The 681-nt window shown below is 62.4% G+C and overlaps 1 protein-coding gene across 1 annotated transcript in view; it reads left to right on the forward strand.

Moving 5' to 3' along the window:
- LOC104165346 (zinc finger protein 22-like) overlaps positions 1-231 on the forward strand; it is a gene marked incomplete at its 5' end in the record, with an annotated part of 610 nt that extends 379 nt beyond the window's left edge. The window contains one exon of the mRNA XM_009704941.1: positions 42-231. Within this exon, the coding sequence (XP_009703243.1) occupies positions 42-231 (190 nt within the window). The remainder of the gene's footprint in view (positions 1-41) is intronic.
- Between the last annotated feature and the right edge of the window lie 450 nt (positions 232-681).

Below are 681 nucleotides of genomic sequence, written 5' to 3' on the forward strand. Positions count from 1 at the left end.
TGGGGAAAGGTTTTCGCCCAAACCCCCCCCCGGGCAAAACCCCGCCGTACCCACACCGGCGAACGACCCTACCGCTGCGGGGATTGCGGCAAGAGCTTCCGGCAGAGCGCCAACCTCCTGGAACACCGGCACACCCACACCGGCGAACGACCTTACCGTTGCGCCCAATGCGGCAAAACCTTCGGGTGGAGCTCGGCCTTCAGCAAGCACCAGCGCACCCACCTCGCCTGAGACCGCTCTCCACCCAGGCTGGGGTGCCTCAGCTTGGGCAAGGTCCATTGTGGTGGCCAAGGTCATGGCTTCGGCTTGGAGGACCTTCCCAGGAGCCCTTGTCTTGACTTGGGTCCATCATGGCACCCCAAGGTCATGGCTTCATCTTGAGGGACCTTCCCATGAGCCCTCACCTTGACCAAGGTCCATCGTGATGGTCATGGCTTCGTCCTGGGAGACCTTCTTGGGATCCCTCACCTTCACCGTGGTCCATCATGGCACCCCAAGGTCATGGCTTCTTGGTCGCCCCGCCCCAAGATCTCCCATGATGCCCTAGGTCAACGTCTCCATCTTGGAGAACCCATCTTGACCACACCCAACTCTTTCACCCCACCCAAGAGGGGGTCCCCACCCCCATGACCCCACCCCGTGACCCCTCACCCCCATTTCTTCCCCACTGGAGGGGACCAC

This window comes from Cariama cristata, unplaced genomic scaffold, assembly GCF_000690535.1.
Source record: "Cariama cristata isolate BGI_N322 unplaced genomic scaffold, ASM69053v1 scaffold28817, whole genome shotgun sequence".
In the NCBI taxonomy this organism is placed as follows: Eukaryota; Metazoa; Chordata; class Aves; order Cariamiformes; family Cariamidae; genus Cariama; species Cariama cristata.